The sequence below is a fragment of the Phyllobates terribilis genome, unplaced genomic scaffold (genome assembly GCF_046119375.1).
Source record: "Phyllobates terribilis strain yellow unplaced genomic scaffold, ASM4611937v1 Scaffold_13__5_contigs__length_258822181, whole genome shotgun sequence".
Taxonomy (NCBI): domain Eukaryota; kingdom Metazoa; phylum Chordata; class Amphibia; order Anura; family Dendrobatidae; genus Phyllobates; species Phyllobates terribilis.
The window spans coordinates 211,554,490-211,573,531 of NW_027362773.1; the positions used below are offsets into that span (position 1 = coordinate 211,554,490).

Consider the following 19,042-nt stretch of genomic DNA (forward strand, 5'->3'; position numbering starts at 1 on the left):
GTATAATGGCCCCCACATAGTCCTCCATACAGGATAATGGACCCCACATACTCCTCCATACCGTGTAATGGGCCACACATAGTCCTCCATACAGAATACTGGGCCCCACACAGTACTCCATACAGAATAATGGCCCCGCATAGGGTTGTTGGTTTTGGTGTCAGGGGCCAAATAAAACCAACCTGCGGGCTAGATTTGGCCCATGGGCCAGAGTTTGACATGTATGCCTTAAGAACTGGGCAATTTTTCATTTTTGCACTTTCATTTTTTCCTTCCTTTCTTCTAAGAGCCATAATTTTTTTCCGTCCACATAGCTGAACAAGGGCTTGTATTTTTCATGGGATGAGTTGTAGTTTTGAATGACACTATTCATTTTACCATAACAATGTACCGAAAAATTGGGGGAAAAAAATCAAAAAGTGGGGTAAAATGGTGATCAAAACTGCAATTCTTCCATGTTTTTGGGAGTTTTGTTTTACGGTGTTCCGTGTGCGAAAAATGAGCTGCATCATGATTCTCCAGGTCCGTACGATTTCTTGGATACCAAACTTGTATAAGATTTTTTTTTTACATTTTCGTGGCAAAAAAAATCAACAAAGAATTTTTGGCTTGGTCGCCATTTTCTTAGATGCGCAACTTTTTTATTTTTCCTGCAATGGAGCTGTGTGAGGGATTGTTTTTTTCTGCATTGCAAACTGTAGTTTTTTTATACCAGTTTTGGTATACATACTTTTTGATCACTTTTGACTGCTTTTGGGGCAGGTGTAGTGACCGAAAAATGTCAATTTTAGCGTTTCTATTTTTTATTTTTCACTTTACTGTACGGGTTTATTTTATTTTATTTATAAATCAGACATTTACGCATGCGGCAATCATGAATAAGTTTACTTTTTTAGTTTTTTTATTTATTTTTGGAAGGGAAATGGTGGTGATTAAAAGTTATATATATTTTTAAAAACTTTTTTAATTTAAATTTTATTTTTTAGTCTTCCTGGGGAACATGAACCTGCGATTGTTTGATAATTTGTTCTATATACTGCCTGCTCCATACACCCGGACCTGACGTATGACATACATGTACGTTACACGTTGGGAAGGGTATTAAGGGCTTGTCCGTCTTAGACAACCCTTATTTATATGTCCTGCTAGGGAATATTAATGGCCTGGTACACTTTTATTATCCAGAGCAGCTACAAATATGTGTCTCAGTCTGGAGGACCCAACTTGCCCATGGGTTACATCGTCATTTTTATGAAAACCATGTAATACTTCATTTCTCCAGCGGAGGTGCTACAGAGAAATTGAGCACTTACTAAAGTTTCTCTTAGGTGCTACTGATGGATGAATGTGGGGTGTCATGTGGCAGATCCAACCTTGAGGTCAGGTTGCTTTTCCTTTGTGTAATGGTAGACACAGATAAGAAGCCAAAGGGGTGTAAATATGGGAGTAGCAGACAAGACTGACATGAAACGGTGGGTGACCAGGTGACCAAATGACTATGGCAGCAACTTCCTGTCCTCAGTTACAGCAGGAAGAGCAGCTCTGAAGCACAAACTGCTGTAACAAGTGAAACCTCACGCTGAATAAGAGAACAGGAAAGTTGATGAGCACATGAAAGTTTTATTATATGGCCGGAGAGACGAGATGTTCTGTGTACACGACGTAACTATAAACTGTATTAATATCTCTGGGTGATGAGGTTTATAAAAAATGCATTATGCTTTTAAAGAGACAGTGTAGCAATCATCAATGGAAAAAGTCATTACTGGACCTAATTATCGGCGTGTTTCACATCAATATGATCAAAGATGGCGGGCTTTGTGTGCATATATGGTGGTAATGGTTGAGAATCATTTAATTGTGGCTCTAATGAAAATCATGTAACTATCTGCACCATCATCCTGTTGATTTTGTGCATGAGTGTGCCTCTATGTAGCAAAGCTGCAGTGTAATGCATTGGGGAGGGAAATGCAGCTGTCTGAGGCTGAAAACAATTTTCTTACATGTAAAATAAAAAAATATCAAGCAAATAAGCTTGATGAAAAATCCATCATTTTCAGTATGCAGCTCCCATGCAGAGCGATGCGTCTCAATGGTAACAAACTACAGACAAACCCTGTGTAGTCTGATTCTGCAGCCGTACTCCCTTGCATTTTAGCTCTCCTTAAGGAATACCACCCCCCCAAATGGTCAGGGATCTACTAATTCAGGAGGTGGTAATTATGGAGGACAGCGACATGGTCTTCAGCTCCCACTCTAGATTGCATGGTCTCTATTTTTTTTACTGCAGCCAATAATATATATCTATACTTATCAAGTCTCCAGGAAAAAAATGAGAGATCTAACGACCTTTCTGAAAAGGTCTCAGATCTGCAGGAAAAAAGGAGAGATCTCCCGATCTCTCTGAAAAGGTGGCAAGTCTCCTGGGAAAAAAGAAGAGATCTCCCAATGTCTCTGAAAAGGTGGCAAATCTCTCGGAAAAAAGGAGAGATCTCCCGACCTCTCTGAAAAGGTGGCTAGTCTCCTGGGAAAAAAGAAGAGATCTCTCAATCTCTCTGAAAAAGTGGCAAATCTACAGGAAAAAAAGGAGAGATCTCCCGATCTCTCTGAAAAGGTGGCAAGTCTCCTGGGAAAAAAGAAGAGATCTCCCAATGTCTCTGAAAAGGTGGCAAATCTCTCGGAAAAAAGGAGAGATCTCCCGACCTCTCTGAAAAGGTGGCTAGTCTCCTGGGAAAAAAGAAGAGATCTCTCAATCTCTCTGAAAAAGTGGCAAATCTACAGGAAAAAAAGGAGAGATCTCCCGATCTCTCTGAAAAGGTGGCAAGTCTCCTGGGAAAAAAGAAGAGATCTCCCAATGTCTCTGAAAAGGTGGCAAATCTCTCGGAAAAAAGGAGAGATCTCCCGACCTCTCTGAAAAGGTGGCTAGTCTCCTGGGAAAAAAGAAGAGATCTCTCAATCTCTCTGAAAAAGTGGCAAATCTACAGGAAAAAAAGGAGAGATCTCCCGATCTCTCTGAAAAGGTGGCAAGTCTCCTGGGAAAAAAGAAGAGATCTCCCAATGTCTCTGAAAAGGTGGCAAATCTCTCGGAAAAAAGGAGAGATCTCCCGACCTCTCTGAAAAGGTGGCTAGTCTCCTGGGAAAAAAGAAGAGATCTCTCAATCTCTCTGAAAAAGTGGCAAATCTACAGGAAAAAAAGGAGAGATCTCCCGACCTCTCTGAAAAGGTGGCAAATCTACAGAAAAAAAGGAGAGATCTCACGACCTCTCTGAAAAGGTGGCAAATCTCCAGGAAAAAAGAAGAGATCTCTCGACCTCTCTGGAAAGGTGGCAAGTCTCCTGGGAAAAACTGAAAGATCTCTTGACCTCTCTGAAAAGGTGACAAGTCTCCAGGAAAAAAGGAGAGATCTACTGACCTCGCTGAAAAGGTGGCAAATCTCCAGGGAAAAAAGGGAGAGATCTCCTGACCTCTCTGAAAAGGTGGCAAGTCTCCAGGAAAAAAGAAGAGATCTCCCAACCTCTCTGATTAGGTTGCAAGTCTCTTGTAAAAAAATGAAAGATTTCCTGACCTCTCTGAAAAGGTGGCAAGTCTCCTGGGAAAAAAGAAGAGATCTCCTGACCTCTCTGAAGAGCTGGAACTGCAGAAACCTACCACAAGGCAACACTCATAAGACTTAGCCCCGGCGGGAATGGTTCAAGAAAGGGAGTGACCTTAGAAAAGAAGGGTGAGTCTATGCCAATGTGAAAAAAATGTGCCAAGTATGTAACTATCCTAAGGCCGCATACACCACAGGTGTACTTAGTTGTGGATAATTAGGAGACTTAGTCATCATTCATGTGGCTCAGGAAGATTTTAATGCATCATGTCGCGAGCAACAGAACCAATTTGTAACTATCATGACAACCCTTAAGTGCCAGAAAAGCCCTCGCGGGGGCTAAAATCCCAATGCTGTGGGGTGCAGCCACATCATCATAAAGTGCAAAAGTGTCACCAAAAGTAACAAAACAAAAGTGGTCACCGGAAAACACACACATTGTAACGCTGCTTCTGCGAGACGATGGAACAACTACATGATAAATGAAGGGCTTGTGCACTGCAACTCCCCATCAAAGTGCTCCACAGTAAAGGGTTTGGTGACCCCCATGAGTGATGTGGATGGAGGTGGACTTTAAGGCGGCGAAAGGGGGGAGGGACATTCTGTGCTTATGAAAGACGTTATGTTAATTGGAGTCTGCTCCGAAAATGTCCCCCTCTCTTCCTCATTCATTGTACATTCATGTAGCAGCTGGTAACTCATTAACAAGTGCTGGTACTGCCCAAGGTAGAGTCCCAAGCATCTCCGAGCACCAGGTAGGACCTCTACATGGACTGAATGGCAGTCTGTCATGGCTACTATACTGGGGCTCTCCAATATATTCATTCTACAGCTGGTAGTGTTCTGGCATCCTACATTCCAGGTACTCTGCTTCTACCAAGTCTCCAGTCCTTCTTCAGTCTTATGAGTAGATGATGTCCATCCAAGCTCCATGACTGATAGGTTTCTACCAAGTCCCAAACTAAGACTCTACTGAGTTGCATGTGCTGAGCAGGCCCCGTCTATCACCCCAGAAGGTAGTAGCAGTACTAAGATGGTCCCTATTGAGTTGGTTAATGCAGTTTTGCAAGCTATGGTCTTGGCACTTTCTATGGTCCAATCCCTGATATGGATGATTTGGAGGGCAGCAGGGACCATCTTGGGTGGGTGGGGTGTGGGGTAAAGGCTTTCCTATTGTTAGTTCTCTTTGGATCTCTCTGCAGCGAGGTACGTGTTCAGCAGTCCTCCTTGCAGCTCTGAGTCGCTGAGATGTTTCTTCTCCCTTTCAGCTCTTGACCGAGTCCAAGACGGAGAACGCAGATACCCGGCTCTGGGAAGTGGAGGTAATTGCAGACCTGCGTGTGAGAAAGTGATATCATAAAAGAAGGAATCCCCCTTTATATGGAACCCGAGCAATGTCCCTGATCCCTGAACAAGGTCGTGAGAGTGGAAATAACATCATAGACATTCAGGACACGCTCACACTCCGACTGGAATGGTTTTATGAAAGGCTGATTAGCCCTGGGATAGAGCCGGCGTGTCTGGAATAGTGGTCATTAATCTTAATCTGCTCAATTTCCCAGCTTTCTATTCTCTTACCATTCCTGTTGCAGAATTTAAAGGGGGTGCAAAGTTTAAAAAACAATAAGTCTTGACCCAAACTCCACAGCCTAATATATGACTATGAGGAGGTTGAGTTCAAGTTGGAGGACTCTCGGCTGGCCTGGACATCATGGTCCAGTGAATATCGGACATGTGATACCGATAAACACTTCTAACATGCACAATTGAACCAAAACATCTACTGTAGTTTGGATGTTTTGATTGGGGGGTCAAAAGGCATTTTGTGGATGCCCACAGCTATGACTAAAATGGACCTCTTCTTGTGTACAACAACCCAACTCACCAAGCCAGGAAGACTATGTGTTATTTCCCCCATCTACTATCGAAAATCTTTGGCTTAATTCCTTACAATAATATTGTAGGGTGGGAATCACCCTGGGCGGGCCCCGCTGTCTTCAGGGACCCCAAAGCTGTTGTATGAGCTGCCTTTATGATACTCTACTCTAAGAGTGATCCATACATGCCATCAGCCCTTTGGAACCAGCTATTTCAGAGAAGTTGGTGGCGACAGGACCTTAGAACTGCATCATGGATTATGTAGCGTCAAACTCTACCAATTTCCCTCCATGAAATTTGATTTTCACCGCAGCACTCCTCATCACATACCTGGAGGGGGATCATTGTGCAGGTTTTCATCATCTGAGTCGGCAAACACTTCTGCCAGTTCCTGGTCAGACATATCTGTGAGCTCTGTCAGATCCAGCAGATCAAAGTGCACTTCAAGAGAGGAGACGCTGCTTAGTGGTTCTACAGAAAGAAAAAGAAGGACATTGTGTGGAAATTGTGGAAAAGTGCAATTTGGAAGGAACTCACAAAAAGCTTCATATGCATAGGGATTTGCATACACAGAGGTTATATTTTAAGGAGTGCATTAATTTTGGTTCTGGCCATTGCAAAACTTCCTAACCTAGAAGATAGATAGACAGACACCCAGGGGCGTAGCTTTAAAGCACGGTTTCCCAACCAGTGCCTATGACCTTTGCAAAACTACAACTGATACACCCATGATAGGAGTTGTAGTTTCAAAACAAGTGAGAAATATCTACGACGTGACCACCTATCTTAGAAGAGATCTTTACAAGTCGCTGGAAATATTTGGCACCATATTGGGCATCCCAGGACCGTGATCTCTGGTTAGAATAATGAATGGTCCTGGTGGTAGGACAATTTGGCTCACCCAATAGGGTGGAGATACTCACGTCTTCTTTCTGTGACTTGCAGGAGGCTTGTCGTAGGAGCCAGGACTCCTAATTCCTCCTCAGCCACAATAGGTTGTTGAGGTTCTTTTACAGTCACCTCAGCAGGGGCACCAGGGTGAGAGCCAACCTCACTCGCTGATTCTCTGGTCCGCTCTGCGTAGGAAGAATAGCATGTGTTACTAGTGGTAGATCAGTTTTACCATATTGTCTGTAAATTCTAAATTTCAGGTAAAATTGTGTTGTAATGTTTGCACTGTGGTTCCACGGTGCAGAAGACACACAATCTATGTCTCTCCTACCTTTCCATTCATTAATGATCAAGTGCCACCCAGGAGAACGATAAGATTAGCAGGATATACCTTACCCTTATATTAACATGGTATGGCAAGAATATATCAAACGCAGAGTAGAAAGGGCCCCACAAGCAAAATAGGACCCTTTTTTTGTTGCAAAGAGCACCCAGCTCACAGATGTGCCCATTCCCAGGCTTTAAAGAGCAGATCGACCCCTTGGATGCGAGACATCTATTGGGGAATAATTGGGTCAACCCAACATAAAGCCTTCCTGCTCCAGAGTAATTACATAAGACGCCTTTATGGTATATAAAAATGGCCTCCATTACGATGGACCATGGAAGATGGGCATTTACAAAATCCAGACCTATATTGGACCTGTACTGTCACGATCCCTGACGATCTAATGCATATATGTCATACTCTGGCCAGTGGGCAAAATCTGGCCCGCAGGGTGGTTTTATTTGGCCCATCATACCAGAACCACCACCCCTATGTGGACCATGTGGGAACCAATATTCTGTATCGAGGACTATGTGTGGTTATTATTCTGTGTGGTGGACTATGTGGGACTATTATTCTATATGGTGGACTATGTGAGGCTATTATTCTGTATGGAGGACTATGTGGGGCTATTATTCTGTATGGTGGACTATGTGGGGCCATTATTTTGTATGGAGGACTATGTGGGGACCATTATTCTGTATGGAGGACTATGTGGGGCCATTATTCTGTATGGAGGACTATGTGGGGCCATTATTCTGTATGGAGGACTATGTGGGGCCCATTATTCTGCACGGAGGACTATGTGGGGCCTATTATTCTGTATGGAGGACTATGTGGGGCCATTATTCTGTATGGTGGACTATGTGGGGCCATTATTTAGTATGGAGGACTATGTGGGGACCATTATACTGTATGCAGGACTATGTGGGGACCATTATTCTGTATGGAGGACTATGTGGGGCCATTATTCTGTATGGAGGACTATGTGGGGACCATTATTCTGTATGGAGGACTATATGGGGCCATTATTCTGTATGGAGGACAATGTGGGGTAAATTATTCTGTATGGAAGACTATGTGGGGCCATTATTCTGTATGGAGGAGTATGTTGGGACCATTATACTGTATGGAGTACTATGTGGGGCCCATTATACTGTATGGAGGACTATGTGTTGGCCATTATATTTTATGGAGGACTATGTGGGGTCCATTATACTGTATGGAAGAATATGTGAGGCCCATTATTCAGTATGGAGGACTATGTTGGGCCCATTATTCTGCATGGAGGACTATGTAGGGCCCATTATTCAGTATGGAGGACTATGTGGGGCCCATTATACTGTATGGAGTACTATGTGGGGCCCATTATTCTGCATGGAGGACTATGTAGGGACCATTATCCTGCATGGAGGACTATGTAGGGCCCATTATACTGTATGGAGGACTATGTGGGGCCCATTATACTGTATACTGGTGGCCCGCGACTTTGTCCAAGTTTTTCATTTTGGCCCTCTGTGTGTTTTTTTGAGTTTGACATCCCTGACCTAATGCCACTATTCATCTTAGTGGGCATTATTGCTCCCACGATGGTCATCATCATAATATGGAGCATTTTATATTAGCTAGATATGGATACTATTATTGACATATTTATTAATTTCCGTTATTAGGGACAGTCATAGGTCGGGGACCAGTGATCTAGATAATGGTAGACATTGTTGGAAATAATCAAGGCCATATTACATTTCAACAGGTAATATTTTCTGAAATCTCTTGCCAATTAATTCTCACTATACAGAAAAAAAATGCCAAATCATGGGTATTACTGCCCAGCCCAGGCTGTAAATGGCTCCTGGCAATTTTTTTAATGCTGGACATGATCAAAGACATCATCACTGTGGCACAGAAGACTCTCATTTATAATGTATTTTGAAATGAGATATAAGAGAATTAAATCCGAAAATGTAAAAAAAAAAAGTTTGAAGAGTCGACTCAGTGGTTACGATTACCTTTTAGCATTGTGCTCATGGGTTTTGACTAGGAACAGATTAATTGAAAGCTCTTTTAATGCAGTATAATCATCTGTGTGCAAAAGTTTAGTTACAGCATAAACTTTCCCAGTGAACGTTATAGTAAAAACACAAGTCAAACACAAACCACTGGGAACATTAAGTTTGTCATGGAACTTTCCACAGTCTAACTCAACTGTGTCGACGAGCCCTGAGGCTGGGTACACGCTGTAATTACCATGTTATGGCCTATTCTCCAAGTACCTTACCTAAAATTAACTTGTAATTAATGGATCTGTAGCAAGAGTGCAGGCCATGATCACAAGAAAGTATTCTATATTAATATTATTATTTTTATATACCCCCTAGAGCCATTCCTTCAAGTTTTGCAGTTAAAGGGATTCTCCATTTTGGAAAATCCCAACTACTGTTGGCAATAAATGCTCAATTTCCCTGCAGCGCCTCCAGAGGGGACACCAAGTATTGCCCATACAAACAAATGGGTTGAAACGCTCTTTCAGCTCTAGAGATGAGAATCATGAACGAAGGACTCCCAACTATTTAACTATTTCTATGATTTTTTGGACCCTTTTAATATAACCAGTACATTCCCCACCACCATCATACACATGCACAGGGTTGGGGAATGAGTTGCAGACAAAGCAAATGTCATCAATTTATTAGTACAGCTTAGTAGGTTCCAGGGACATTAAAAAAATATTGCATTGAGGCACAAACCGACACGTTTCAGACATACCATGACAGTTCTATGTCCGAAACGTGTCGGTTTTTACCCTGAAGCAGTATTTTTAGTGTACCTGTAACATTTTAATCTGTACTAATACATTTCTGACGTTTTATATCCAAACAGCTGGATACTGTCATTTGCTTTGTCTGCCAAGCAGGGGCTTTTACCTTTCGTGCCGAGGATCTTCACAGCCAATCTACGGGAGCTGGAGAACTTTGTACTTATCTAGGGAAACGAGTTGACTTTCTGGTATTTTTTGGGGATTGAAGAAGACCAGATGTGCTTGATATTGTGCTCAATTATCTGCCTTAACCCTGAGTCAGGTGCAATAGGCGCACACATTTTTGTTCCCCCCTTCTCTACAAGGCGGCAGGGGATCTCGCCCTTCCCAGTACCTTCCTATCTTTAGGTGCCGCTCGAAATCCCCCCACTCAGTTTTACCGCCGTCCTTGTGTGACCCCTGTAGCCTCTCAGGCTATTGCGTCTGAAGCTTCTCACTTTTGATGGTTCGTACTTTCTGGGTTTTTTTTCATCACAATTAATTATTTTGCTTGTTTTATGAATGAATAATGCAAAGTTTGTGGATATTTCGTAGAAATAAGTAGGGTTTTCCTACAAATAATAGGGTTTTCTTAGAAATGGCTTCTCAGGCACATTGCGCCCGAACACGTAATCATAATAATCTCTGATATGATAATATGATCTGCCACCCTTGTTTTTATCTCTGCCAATGTGTTTCTTCTGCTGAATCGGTGAGAACTTGACTCCAGTAGCATCTAAGTGCCTTACAATTAATTTTTTTTCCTAATTTTAATCTATGTCCTGAAAACTGGAGGCTGTTTGGAGGTAGTTGTGAAATTTGGCTTTTTGTTTTATTACATTTATGGTTATTAAATGTTTTTTTTTGCATCTCATTTTGTGTACTGTTTTTTAATATGTCCATATGAAGGTCACTGATTACTTTTCGAGCTCAGAAATTGAGATAATTAGATATTCTAGGCGGTTTTCTAACCTGTGCCTGTCAGGTGCACGGCACCGGAACTACGGAGTGTCAGAGGTGTGCCCAATGGAGGGTTAAAGGGGTTACCCATTACCATAACTGATTTTTTTATATATATATATATATATATATATATATACTGTACAGACCAAAAGTTTGGACACACCTTCTCATTTAAAGATTTTTCTGTATTTTCATGACTTTGAAAATTGTACATTCACACTGAAGGCATCAAAACTATGAATTAACGCATGTGGAATTATATACTTAACAAAAAAGTGTGAAACAACTGAAAATATGTCTTATATTCTAGGTTCTTCAAAGTAGCCACCTTTTGCTTTGATGACTGCTTTGCACACTCTTGGCATTCTCTTGATGAGCTTCAAGAGGTAGTCACCGGAAATAGTCTTCACTTCACAGGTGTGCCCTGTCAGGTTTAATAAGTGGGATTTCTAGCCTTATAAATGGGGTTGGGACCATCAGTTGTGTTGTGCAGAAGTCAGGTGGATACACAGCTGATAGTCCTACTGAATAGACTGTTAGAATTTGTATTATGGCAAGAAAAAAGCAGCTAAATAAAGAAAAACGAATGGCCATCATTACTTTAAGAAATGAAGGTCAGTCAGTGCGAGAAATTGGGCAAACTTTGAAAGTGTCCTCAAGTGCAGTTGCTAAAACCATCAAGCGCTACAAAGAAACTGGCTCACATGAGGACCACCCCAGGAAAGGAAGACCAAGAGTCACCTCTGCTTCTGAGGATAAGTTTATCCGAGTCACCAGCCTCAGAAATCGCAGGTTAACAGCGTCTCAGATTAGAGGCCAGGTCAATGCCACACAGAGTTCTAGCAGCAGACACATCTAAACAACAACTGTTAAGAGGAGACTTTGTGCAGCAAGCCTTCATGGTAAAATAGCTGCTAGGAAACCACTGCTAAGGACAGGCAACAAGCAGAAGAGACTTGTTTGGGCTAAAGAACATAAGGAATGAACATTAGACCAGTGGAAATCTGTGCTTTGGTCTGATGAGTTCAAATTTGAGATCTTTGGTTCCAACCACCGTGTCTGTGCGTTGCAGAAAAGGTGAAAGGATGGACTCTACATGCCTGGTTCCCACCGTGAAGCATGGAGGGGGAGGTATGATGGTGTGGGGGTGCTTTGCTGGTGACACGGTTGGGGATTTATTCAAAATTGAAGGCATACTGAACCAGCATGGCTACCACAGCAACATGCAGCGGCATGCTATTCCATCCGGTTTGCGTTTAATTCGACCATCATTTATTTTTCAACAGGACAATGACCCCAAACACACCTCCAGGCTGTGTAAGGGCTATTTGACCAAGAAAGAGAGTGATGGGGTGCTACACCAGATGACCTGGCCTCCACAGTCACCAGACCTGAACCCAATCGAGATGGTTTGGGGTGAGCTGGACCGCAGAGTGAAGGCAAAAGGGCCAACCAGTGCTAAGCATCTCTGGGAACTCCTTCAAGATTGTTGGAAGACCATTTCCGGTGACTACCTCTTGAAGCTCATCAAGAGAATGCCAAGAGTGTGCAAAGCAGTCATCAAAGCAAAAGGTGGCTACTTTGAAGAACCTAGAATATAAGACATATTTTCAGTTGTTTCACACTTTTGTGTTAAGTATATAATTCCACATGTGTTAATTCATAGTTTTGATGCCTTCAGTGTGAATGTACAATTTTCAAAGTCATGAAAATACAGAAAAATCTTTAAATGAGAAGGTGTGTCCAAACTTTTGGTCTGTACTGTATATATATATATATATATATATATATATATATATATATATATATATATAAATTTTGCTCCTATGTGTCTCTAATGATATTTATACTCTTATTTTAGTAGTCTTTACCTGTTATCATGCTTTTCCTCTTTGCTGGCTGCAGCTCTGAGGCAGACATAGATAACTTTCTCTTCCCTGACTTCCTGTGCTCTATTACAACAGGTTCCATCATGCATGGCAGTGGCCTGTAACCAGCACCTACCACACCCACTCAAAACCCCACCCAAATCCCACCCAAACCCTCCCTCCCCTATCTTCAATCTGCAGCTTCCTATTAGTGCCAGTCCAAGTCCCTACTGCTGATGAGCAGGGATCACATCAATGTCACCTGCACCCAGCACTGCACACAGCCATGGTAGTAAAGCTTTACCTGTTCCCCTTACTTGCAAAGTATATACTAAACTATATATAGTGCAATATGTCAGTATTGTCATATTGATGATCTATTGTGTGGATTAGGTCATCAATATCCTGTGGGATGAACAACCCCGTTAAAAAGACATTTCCAAGTTTGGAAGGTATCACCCTATTAGTGCACACGACCATATTTTTGGTCTGATTGACTTCCATTAAAAAAAAAATGGATCGCACTCAGATCAATGTTATTCAATGGGGTTGTGCAGAAGAACTATGTTTTTCACTAACTGAATCTGCATGTGAAAAAGGGAGAAAGGATGCACAATTTTCGTCTTATATCTGATGCGAAAAAAATCAGATGCCATACAGAGCCACAGTACAGCACAGATCTGAAAAGAGCCCCATGTGATTGAAGAGATGGTCGATCCTTTACGCTACCCCTCTAAGTAGAAAACCCCTTTAAGAATAAACAATGCTCAAAAAAATAAAGGGAACACTTAAACAACAGAATATAACTCCAAGTAAATCAAACTTCTGTCAAATCAAACTATCCACTTAGGAAGCAACACTGATTGACAATCAATTGCACATGCTGTTGTGCAAATGGAATAGACAATTGTTAGGAGGACGGTTGCAAACAACTTTATTATAATGGAACGCAACTGACCCCGGGGTCCGCGATGCAGCCTGGTGGACTGCTGCCGAACACTTTCCGGGTGAAAAGGAAAGCAACCAACTTAAATGATAAACCCTTCCGTGTTACTGCACACAGGAACGGGTATAGCAATTCGCACTATCTCCGTTAGCAGCACAAGAGATATGCGGTGAAAAACTATCTGTAGTCCTGTTACAGCACAGGGACTACACTGGCGGAACTAGGATGCGTGTGTGACTACGCCGACGGGTACACGTGCCTCCAGCCGGCGTGCTACCGGACTGAAGGGTACTACTCCACGTGGCTGACAGGCGATAGCCGTGGATAGGACGTCTGCAGGCTGCTCGGGGTGTTATCGGACCCCTTTTGCAGAGCCAGACTGCTAGACGAAGCTACCTGCCTATTTCCACTAGCCTGCCTATTTCCACTACACCTGCCTATGGAAACTAAGTGGAACACAGTCGTCCACACAACAGCATCACTTGCTCAATGATCAGAGCGCGCCACCATGTTTATAGGCGGGCCTTTTAAAGACTAAGCCCTGCCCACCGTCGCACCATTGGTGATGCCACCCGTGGACCAATCAGGCGGTGCCAGGTCACCGGGTCAGGTGCTTGCCAAACCACCAATCACGGTCCGCCAGGTCACGGGCATGCTCAGTGCGGCGAATCCTGGACTTAGACTCCAAGAGCCCTGTCTCCCTCCGCAACCTATGCTTAACATTGCTAGGCACAAATACCCGAGAGACAATCGGTGCATCTCGTGGACCAGGTAGGTGTTGAGGCTGATGGCGATGCTGAGCATCATCAACCCCGGCTGGACCAGAATAGGAGACCATAGAAGGTTCTGGACCCATTTCGAATCCAGCAACAGCCCGGCGCCTAACACAATAGATGGAAATTGTTGGCAATTATCAAGATACCCTCAATAAAGGAGTGGTTCTGCAGGTGGGGACCACAGACCACATCTCAGTACCAATGCTTTCTGGCTGATGTTTTGGTCACTTTTGAATGTTTGTTGTGCTTTCACACTCGTGGTAGCATGAGACGGACTCTACAACCCACAGAAGTTGCTCAGGTAATGCAGCTCATCCAGGATGGCACATCATTGCGAGCAAGAAGGTTTGCTGTCTATCAGCGTAGTGTCCAGGGGCTGGAGGCGCTACCAAGAGACAGACCAGTACACCAGGAGATGTGGAGGGAGCCATAGGAGGACAACAACCCAGCAGCAGGACCGCTACCTCCACCTTTGTGCAAGGAGGAACAGGAGGAGCACTGGCAGAGCCCTGCAAAATGACCTCCAGCAGGCCACAAATGTGCATGTGTCTGCACAAACTGTTATAAAACCGACTCCATGAGGCTGGTATGAGGGCCAAATGTCCACAGATGGGGGTTGTGCTCACAGCCCAACACCGTGCAGGACACTTGGCATTTGCCACAGAACACCAGGATTGGCAAAGTCGCCACTGGCGCCCTGTGCTCTTCACAGATGAAAGCAGATTCACACTGAGCATATGTGACAGACGTGACAGAGTCTGGAGACGCCGTGGAGAGCGATCTGCTGCCTGCAACATCCTTCAGCATGACCGGTTTGGCAGTGGGTCGGTAATGGTGTGGGGTGGCATTTCTTTGGAGGGCCACACAGCCCTCCATGTGCTCTCCAGAGGTAGCCTGACTGCCATTAGGTACCGAGATGAGATCCTCAGACCCCTTGTGAGACCATATACTGGTACGGTTGGCCCTGGGTTCCTCCTAATGCAGGACAATGCCAGACCTCATGTGGCTGGAGTGTGTCAGCAGTTCCTGCAAGATGAAGGCATTGAAGCTATGGACTGGCCCGCCCGTTCCCCAGACCTGAATCCGATTGAGCACATCTAGGACATCATGTCTTGCTCCATCCACCAACGTCACGTTGCACCACAGACTGTCCAGGAGTTGGCGGATGCTTTAGTCCAGGTCTGGGAGGAGATCCCACTGGAGACTATCCGCAACCTCATCAGGAGCATGCCCAGGCGTTGTAGGGAGGTCATACAGGCACGTGGAGGCCACACACAATACTGAGCCTCATTTTGACTTGTTTTAAAGGACATTACATGAAAGTTGGATCAGCCTGTAGTGTGTTTTTCCACTTTAATTTTGGGGGTGACTCCAAATGCAGGCCTCCATTGGTTAATAAATTTGATTTCCATTGATGATTTGTGTGATTTTGTTGTCAGCACATTCAACTTTGTACAGAACAAAGTATTCAATGAGAATATTTAATTCATTCAGATCTAGGATGTGTTATTTGAGTGTTCCCTTTATTTTTTTGAGCAGTGTATATGGAATTACAAGGCCTGTAGCGTACGTCAGTGAGCAGAATGGCTGCAATTAATAATGTATGTGATGAAGTGCTCAACGCTATATTCTGACATCACTTATCCATTTCGTGTCTTGTACCATAAATTTATGGCCAATACGGTCATATACAGTTCCCATCCAGGGGTCCAAATTTTGCAGGAAGTTGAGTCTTCAGTAGAAGACCCCCAAAATTTGGACAGGTACTTGGCCATTGATTATTATTGTAATCCACCCTTTAAACAATACAGTAGAGTATGACAATTAATGCAGTCCCCCCGACATATATATTACCCAAAGCCTTGCCCAACTCAGTCACTATAACTTATATCCCCCCTATCATCCTGATTTCTTTGGAAAGTCATCTTTAGCAGACCCCCCAAATGTCTAGTATATCCCGAAGAGCATGGTGGCATTACAACATGGTTGTAGTTGTAAACTATTTATAAAATTGACTTTAGCAATGGTGAACAACCGGCCCCTTTCCTGCATAATGGGATTTGTAGTTCCACAGCTAAACATCCACCTGGGGTAAAGATTTCATCAAATGTGGATTTTATTCCAATTGTGGATCTCCTTCTATCTAGAATGATATCAGTCCATAAAAAAGTAAGACGGTCATGGGAACTATGGAAATAATAGGAGTATAAATAGATAATAGGAAAAACAACCTGTGGGAAAAGGAAGTCTCCAGGGAAAAGGGCTGTGTACTAAATATAGGGATGTGGAGGGGCCTAAAAGTGTCCCCAGGATTTGCAGAATGCAGGAAATAACAGGATAGTAACTCTCCATCACTGGGAGAGGAAGCCATATGTCAGTATATATGTAACCGAGCATACAATGCATCCTATAGACTTTAGGCAGTAACCCTATAAGTGCCTGTTAAACCTATAATTTGCATTCAGCACCATGCAAACCTGCCTCACTCGTGAATGCGACAATGATCGATACCCATCCTTAAAAGCAATGACTTGCACTGATGCTGCACTTGGCACAAGTAGTTACTGAGATTTATGGATGCGGTGATGCTTTCCCCAGAGGGTGATGACACTTAGATGAAATGCCATGTGACTCTCAACATGCCACCCTCCAGAGACAAGCGCCGCTGTGCTACCACTGGTATCAGCAGACAGAGCGTTCATTATAATAAGGCTTCCTGTGTTATTGTGATTGGGACTGGCAAGTGCTACGGGGCCCTGTCATTTAGATATGAAAAGCGGGGTAACGGAGGGGTAATAAACCAAATGCAAAATACAGAAATGAATTTAAAAAAATAAATAAAATAATAAATAAATAACACAAAATAAGCAGGGTATCAGAGGGGCAATTAAGGTTCGGTAATAAACCAAATGGAAAATACAAAAATTAATTTAAAAAGATAAATAAATAAAAATAAATAAATAAATAACACAAAATAAGCCGGGTATCTGAGAGAGATTTAAAATTCTGTAATAAAACAAATGCAAAATACAGAAATTAATGTAAAAAATAATAAAAAATAAATAACACAAAATAAGATGGTTAAAGGAGGGGCATTTAAGGTTCGGTAATAAAACAAATGCAAAATACAGAAATTAATTAAAAATAATAATACATAAAAATAAAAAAATAAACAAATAACACAAAATAAGCCGAGTAAAGTAGGGGCATTTAAGTTTCAGTAATAAAACAAATGCAAAATACAGAAATTAATTTAAAAAAATAATACATAAAAAATAAATAACACAAAATAAGTCGGGTAATGGTGGGGCATTTAAGGTTCGGTAATAAAACATATGCAAAATACAGAAATGAATTAAAATAAATAACAGAAACTAAGCCGGGTAATGGTGGGGCATTTAAGGTTTGGTAATAAAACATATGCAAAATACAGAAATTAATTAAAATAAATAAATAAATAACGCAAAATAAGCCGGGTAACAACGGGGCATTTAAGGTTCGGTAAGAAAACAAATGCAAAATACATAAATGAATTAAATAAAATAAATAAATAAAAAATAAATAAAAAATATAAAACACTAAATAAAAATGCAAAAATATATAAAAATAAAATAAATATAAATGTAGAATGACAAAACGACCACGATGCACATAAATCTTGCAACGTACTTAGGTATTATGGCATTTTCTACATTTCCTGCAATTCAGTTTAGATTTAGATCCCTATGCAATTAATGGAAGAAGAGGTTTTTTTTATTATCAGCCTAGATTATGCACCCCATCTTTCCCCTCCCCCATGCTGCCTACCCCAGCTCTACTGATGTCTACCAGGCTCTTCTCTGGGGATTACAGCAATGGCTTTACAGCTTTGCAAACTTAAACTAAGCGCCTGGTTATTGGAGGGGGGATCGCTGGTGTCTGTCTGCGCCCTCCCTGTGTATGTGATTGTCTCATAATTTCAGGACTGTATTACAGTTCTTCTGCAGCTGTTCTCCTTCTGCTACTACAAAGAAAATACTCAGCATTCCCGGGTCCTGTTTTTAGCCCCTTCCCCTTTCACCAAGCCTAAATTGTGATTTTTTTGTGTCTACATTATATTCATAGTTTCATCTTGTAACTTCTGCACTTTTAATTTAAAACTTTGTTGCAATAGATAATACTTCTTAATGCATATAAAACCTCTGAGACTAGGGATCATTTCACACTTGCATAAGGAGGGGATGCAATTATATTTGCAAATGGTTTTTTTTCTGTAATATATATGGTATAATGTACCTGCTAAGGGTCCATATAAAGCATATGTTTGATGCTGGGATGCCCAGTGCATTAATATTGCCAGTGCAATGCAGTACTGTCCACACACTGCAAGTCACAGCATCCCAACTCCCTACTTTACAGACCCATCAAGACACAATCATCTGACATCAGATCCCAAAAGTAGGGACCACCCCTGGCTCCTTGGACACATAACCTTGCCAGTCACTCACCTGAGGGACCAGGCCCTTTTTGGGGCTCCATCCAGATACTGAATCAGGGGTTGCACCCTCCTTCTGTTGAGCAGGAATAGATGGGGCATAGGGCAGCATCAGATACAGCCTCCTCCCTGCAGCAAGCAGCAGGCTGGAGGATCTGCACCACAGACACACATCCCCAAGTTGGGAGCCTCACTGATAACTGAGCCTTGCATTGCAAATGAGCAGACAGAGGGAGTGAGAGGGGAGGGCTGGGATGTGTCTCAGGGTGTCAGAGCTTGTGAGTGTGTGTGCATGAGTGTGCAATGTAGGAGACCACTGGCAAGGAGCCCAGACTGGTGAGGTTGGCTGAGGATGTCAACCCCATCAGAGCAGATGCTGCAGGTCTCTGCAGACAGAATACCTGACTATAAGCTGCACCTTGTGGCGGGTGCGCTGGCTACCTGCAATAATCCTTAAAATTACATACATTCATTTATTTATGGGAAAGCTGGGTTATAATCAATATGACATCTTTTACTTGCGGGA

At 42.6% G+C, this 19,042-nt stretch overlaps 1 protein-coding gene across 3 annotated transcripts; it reads right to left on the minus strand.

Annotated features, from left to right (window-relative positions):
* Positions 1 to 4,706: 4,706 nt before the first annotated feature.
* DBNDD1 (dysbindin domain containing 1) lies at positions 4,707 to 18,777 on the minus strand. Of its 3 annotated transcripts, none has more exons than XM_073659221.1 (4): positions 18,514 to 18,777; positions 6,394 to 6,546; positions 5,801 to 5,941; positions 4,707 to 4,926 (listed from the first exon to the last, which is right to left on the minus strand). In XM_073659221.1, exons 1-4 carry the CDS (start codon positions 18,626 to 18,628, stop codon positions 4,769 to 4,771), a joined length of 567 nt encoding a protein of 188 aa, XP_073515322.1. In that variant the 5' UTR covers positions 18,629 to 18,777; the 3' UTR covers positions 4,707 to 4,768. The 3 variants fall into 3 exon arrangements, with proteins under 3 accessions (XP_073515322.1, XP_073515320.1, XP_073515321.1); XM_073659219.1 differs by having other exon boundaries at positions 18,530 to 18,714; XM_073659220.1 differs by lacking the exon at positions 6,394 to 6,546 and having other exon boundaries at positions 18,530 to 18,715.
* Positions 18,778 to 19,042: the final 265 nt, after the last annotated feature.

Bases quoted from the DNA above. Each gene is read 5' to 3' on its own strand.
- DBNDD1 (XM_073659221.1), bottom strand. From the start codon at position 18,628: ATGCTGCCCTATGCCCCATCTATTCCTGCTCAACAGAAGGAGGGTGCA. The intron at 5,942-6,393 runs GTGAGTATCTCC...TTCTTTCTGTAG, and splicing joins GCAAGTCACAGAAAGAAGAC to AACCACTAAGCAGCGTCTCC. The intron at 4,927-5,800 runs GTATGTGATGAG...TCTCACACGCAG, and splicing joins GCACAATGATCCCCCTCCAG to GTCTGCAATTACCTCCACTT.